Raw genomic sequence first — 5,708 nt, 5'->3', positions numbered from 1 at the left:
GAAATTATCATGAGAACGGCAGACATGTCAAGATCAACATGGACAATTGAAAATATTATATTAAAAGCATACACCTTTTAACATTGAAGGTTTGTGACATTTCCAAGGAGTTATAACTTTTCTGAGGAGTTGTGACATTTTCAAAGGGTTGTGACTTTTTTACAGGGCTTCGACTTTTTCAAAGGATTGTGACTTTTCCGAATGGTTGTGACATTTTCAAAGAGTTATGACATTTCCGTTGAGTTGTGACCTTTTTGAAGGGTTTTAACTTTTCTAAAGGTTTGTGACACTTTTTTAATAAGGCACAATAAACATTTTTTCATACACTACCCTTTGTTGGCTATAAAAAGAGGGGTTTCCTCAAATTTTTTTGAAGTTTTTCATTCTTCTTCTTCTTCAAACATCAAATTTATTATATCTTCTATATTTTATATTATATTATATTAAAAGAAGACACCAATTCACATTGAATGGTTACGACTTTTTCAAAGCATTATGACTTTTACGATGAGTTATAAGCTTTCTAAAGGGTTGTGACTTTTATGATAAGAAACATTATGCACATGCTCATTACACTTTCTAACATTAATGTTAAATTAATATAATACTCCAAGTATAAAAACATCCAATTTAATATGTCTTCTATATTTATATTATATTACAATTCAGAACCAGATTCGTTTTCACACATCTTTGGAGTACCTGCCCTAAGTGTATCAAGCATTCTTCAAACGTACCCCCTACGACTGAGAAGTCGTCCATGAATACCTCCATAGAGTCTTCGACCATATCCACAAAAATAGACAACATGCAATGCTGAAATATTGTTGGGGGATTACATAACCCGAATGGCATCCTTTTGAATGCAAATGTTCCATAAGGGTAAGTAAAAGTGGTTTACTTTTGGTCTTCCGGTGTAATAAAGATTTGATTGTAACCAAAGTACCCATCCAAAAAACAATACCACCCTCTTTCTGATAACCGGTCAAGCATCTAGTCTATAAAGGGCATTGGAAAATGGTCTTTCTCGGTCCATGAGTTAAGCTTTCGATAGTCCATGCATACTCTCCACCCAGTCACTGGTCTTGTCAGCACAAGTTCCTCTTTTGCATTTGGGACTATGGTTATACCTCCCTTTTTGGGTACATATTGCACCAGACTTACCCACTTACTATCTGCAATAGGGTAGATCACTCCCGCATCTAGCCACTTGATGATCTCCTTTTTCACCACATCTTGCATTGGAGGGTTCAATCTCCGTTGATGCTCTACACTAGGTTTACATTCACTATCGGGCCGAATCTTGTGAGTACAGATGCCAGGAGGAATTCCTACTATATCGGCTATTGTCCATCCAATGGCTTTTATGTTGTACTTCAATGAGCAATTTCACCTGCTTTTCAAGCAAATCGGCTGTGATAATCACTGGTAAAGTATTAGTGGCTCCTAAGAAGGCATATTGAGATGAGAGGGTAGGGCTTTTAACTCTAGATTCAGTGGTTCTTCTGTTGATGGCTTTGCAGGAGGACTTTCTCTATTTTTCAGGTTGATATCCAACTTGATTGGATTCCTTGAATATACTCCTAACCCCGATAAGGCAGCTACCACTTCCTCAGAGCCTTGAACTTTGGATTCATCATAATTGGCAAGTACAGATTCAAGGGGTTCATTCTTTCGCATTAAATGACTCACACTTGCCACTGCCTCATCTATAACATCCTCAATAGACACCACATAGATATTACTTAGTTGCTTCATGGATTTACAACTATTGAAGGTCACCTCATCATTATTCACACGGAACTTCAATTTACCACTTTCGATATCCACCAATGCTCTCCCGGTAGTTAAGAATGGCCTTCCTAAATAATAAGGATTGCAACATCGATCTCACAATCTAGAATCACAAAATCAGCTGAAAAGATGAACCGATCCACTTTTACCAATATGTCATAGAGTATCCCCGTTGGGTGCTTGATTGATCGATCAGCCATAAGGAGTCTCATTGTGGTTGCCTTTGGTTCACCCAAACCAAGTTGCTTGTATATTGCATAGGGCATCAAGTTAATGCTTACTCCTAAATCGCACAAAGCTTTAGCGAATTGAAGCATGCCAATTGTGCACGGGATTGGGAATGCCCCAGGATCTTCTCTCTTAGTGATTGACTCATTTGTCATACTTGCACTACAACTATGGGGCACCTCAATCGTTTCATAGTCCAAACTCCTTTTCTTTGTAACCAACTCTTTCATGAATTTGGAGTATCCCGGCATTTCCAACAATGCTTCCACCAGAGGAAGGTTAATTGATAAGTTCTTGAATACTGACAAAAAATTTCTGAACTTCTCTTCTTCATTCTTCTTTTTCATACGTTGGGAAAATGGTGGAGGTATCTTGGGTAAAGGGTGCATGACTTTTGAAACTTGAACTTGTTGCTCCGCTTCCTTCTGTGGTTCTTTGGTAAGGTTTTGTCGAATAGGTAATTCTTGTTCTTCCACATCTTGGCTCTTTTTATGCTTTTGAGGATCCTCATCTTCCATCACATTCCCTATTGCCACCTTGCCTCTATGGGTAACTACAACCAGCTCTCTTTCAAGATCTTCCACCGGTGTTTTGGACGTTAATTGAGCTAATAATAGACTCAATTTACTTTCCAGCATTTTGATGGCATCGTCATGAGAATTCACTTTACTAGTTCAATGATGAAAGGTCATCTTTCATCCCTTTTAGCAAATCATTAGAGCCTTCAACTTTATCGAGTATACACGATAATAAATCATTTACCCGAGGACTACTTGCACTCCCTTTATATTTCGAGCTTTCACTCAAGTGAGTATGTCCTCCTCATGATCATCCTGCTCAACCCAATCTTGCCAATATCTCCTTGGTTCTTCACCCCTATAATGGTTCCAACCTTATTTCTGCCCCACGTTGATAGCATGGGTGGAAACCCTCCTCGTATCTTCTGGAGTTCCAACGTTGATTCTCCCCCGGTCTTGAGTAACTGGAAGAAGAACCCCCCTCAACTCAAAATACTTCATGTGTCCCCTTTATATGTTCTTATAGAATTTCTATTGGAGACAACATCTTTTTGATGTTTTCGTCCCTTTCCCTTTCTTTATCGACTTGTTATTGTATTAATCGGAAGCACAGTGGGGAAACCTGATCATGTTTGGTGTACCATGCCCGGTTTACTTTAGTCATACCATCTAGGAGAAATGAGGCTACTTCAAATGATTGTAACATAATTCCTCCTTGCACAAATTGATCAGCTATCCCTTTATTAAACGAGTCCAGACTACGATAAAAATATTGGAGCAACAATTCACCTGGCAGTCCATGCGTTGGCCACTTATGCGAAAATCTCTTGAACCTTGTCCATGATTCATGAATTGGTTCACCCTCCTTTTGCTTGAAATTTTGAATGTCGTCTCTCAGTTTCATCACTCTTGATGGAGGAAAGAATCTTTCATGAAATGCCATAACCCGTTCCTCCTATGATTTGATGGAGTTGTTTGGACACTCGACCAACCATTTAGTAGCTTCCCCGGTTAATGATAATGGAAATAAGCGAAGTCGTATGTATTCTTGAGATAGATTCTTGAATGATAAAGGGGTGCACACTTCCACAAAGCTTCATATATATTCATGTGGATCTTCATGCTCTAACCCTCCAAATAAACCTCTTGAATGTATGAGCTGGAGTGTTGCGTTGGTAACTTTGAACATTGCATTTCCGTCAGCTTGTGGCATACAAATTGCACCCATCTCGCCCACATGAGAAGGGTTATAAACACTATTAACAGCATCGATGTCGTCTCGATGAAAAGCACCACCCGCTGGGTGACCCGCTGGGTGACCCGCTTGGCAGCTATTCTCCTCGTTTGCACTCATATGTCCTGTTGTGACACACAAATACTCAAAACAAAACTGAAGATTAAGTGAGTAAACTACAACTAAGAAGAACAAAAATCCTACTAATTTAAAATTTCTCAAATAACACCACTCCCCGGCAGCGGCGCCATTTTGAGGTTTGCGTAATCAAGACACAACTTCCTATGCAAGTGTCTACGATCGTACAATAGTTTAGTAACCCAACCAAGGGTTGGGATCATCCCAAGAGAGTGATTTTGAGAATTTATAGAAAAATAAAATTTAGTTCTAACTAGTCGTAGCTAAAGACATTAACGAGTAAAAATATTGTAAATTTAAAGGGGGGACACAAGAGTGTCAATTAACAATAGGGGAGTTTTGTCACAAGTAAGGTAAAAACAGCAAAATGAACAAGGGTTTCTAAGCAATTAGAAGGGATCCTTGGGATGTGACGGGAATACGGGTTAACCTAGATTAGTGGGTACATGCTTTCGATAGACACTGCAACATTTTAGGCCTATGGCCACACTAAATCTGGACAACGCTTGAAAAGTGTTGCCTAAAATGTTTTTGGGTACGCTTTTAAACTGTAGCCAATTTTTTTAACTTTTGGCTTCGATAATATTGGCACCACTTGTAAAGCGTACTCTTTAATGGTATATGCTACACTTTATAAGTGTTATTATATTATGATATAATTGGCAACAACTATTTATATATATGACCACACTTTTAAAGTGTGCTATTTTTATAATTGAAAAAACAACACATTACAAGTGTAGCATTAATGTTTTCACTATAATATTATATTCCCTCCAACATTTTCAAGTCTGGCTCCAATTTTTATTTTGCAAAAAAATATACTTTATGTCATTAAACATAAAACCTTTCACCTATTTGGTCTTTGCCCCAAATCAGAAAAAAATATTATTTCTTGTAGAACAAAATTTGCTCCAAATATGAAATTTTCCCCAATTTCTTGAAGAACAAAATTTGCTCCAAATCTGAAACTTTTCAAGGGCTCACAAATTAACAGGTATTTCTTCATTAATACATAAAGTAAAGATTCTTCACTACGATTTTGCTATGATTTCTTCAGCAAATTGAAGGAATGAATTCTCCTAAGCTGACTACGATTTTGCTCCTAATCTGACTACGATTTTGCTCCTGCGATTTACTGCCATTTTGCTCCTAATCAGCTGACTACGTTCTTTACGATCTGACTACGAGTTTGCTCCTAATCTGAAAATTTGCTCATCATGAATCGCTCGTCTAGATGTTCTAATAAGCTTGAAGAACAAAATTTTCTCCAAATCTGATTTTTTTTTCTTTTCGATGTTCTAGTCTAGCTGATGAACAGGATAGAACAAATTGCTTCACTACAGAAGATGGTGTCTTAAAGCTTCATCACATTGAAAGGATTTTGTTGGAATAGGGTTTATCAAGTAAAACAATTATCTTTAAAAGTCTAAATTTATGGCATCTGGGTTTAATGCTTGCATATGGTTACACATTTAGCTTTAGGGTTCTGATATTCTTGTGTTGTTGAGATGATTTTTTGTTGATTTTTGGGAGTCTAGCTCGTTTTTGTACTACCCACATCAGTTAATTCTTTGCCCTATTTTTCTCTTTTAGATTTGTTCGTTTCCCTTAAACTGTCCAAAGGCCTATTGAATTTAGATATTCGGTTTAGTCTCAGACTGTTTACTTTTTGTGATGAGCTATGTTATGAAACTTATATCTATGATATTTGGCTCTTCCTTTTACCTATTGATTATGATTTTGTATTAGTTTGTGATATTGATATTGTTTGTTGATTGCTAAGTTGACATACA

At 37.3% G+C, this 5,708-nt stretch overlaps 1 protein-coding gene across 1 annotated transcript; it reads right to left on the bottom strand.

The window, feature by feature from the left end:
* Window positions 1-1,862: 1,862 nt before the first annotated feature.
* Window positions 1,863-3,894, bottom strand: LOC125828843 (uncharacterized). Its single transcript, XM_049508166.1, has 2 exons — window positions 3,684-3,894; window positions 1,863-2,629 (listed from the first exon to the last, which is right to left on the bottom strand). The coding sequence occupies exons 1-2, from the start codon at window positions 3,892-3,894 to the stop codon at window positions 1,863-1,865; spliced, it is 978 nt and encodes a 325-aa protein (XP_049364123.1).
* Between the last annotated feature and the right edge of the window lie 1,814 nt (window positions 3,895-5,708).

The sequence above is a fragment of the Solanum verrucosum genome, unplaced genomic scaffold, assembly GCF_900185275.1.
Source record: "Solanum verrucosum unplaced genomic scaffold, falcon-dt-bn FXZP01000198.1, whole genome shotgun sequence".
Classification (NCBI taxonomy): Eukaryota; Viridiplantae; Streptophyta; class Magnoliopsida; order Solanales; family Solanaceae; genus Solanum; species Solanum verrucosum.
This window is presented reverse-complemented; position numbering and strand designations above follow the sequence as displayed.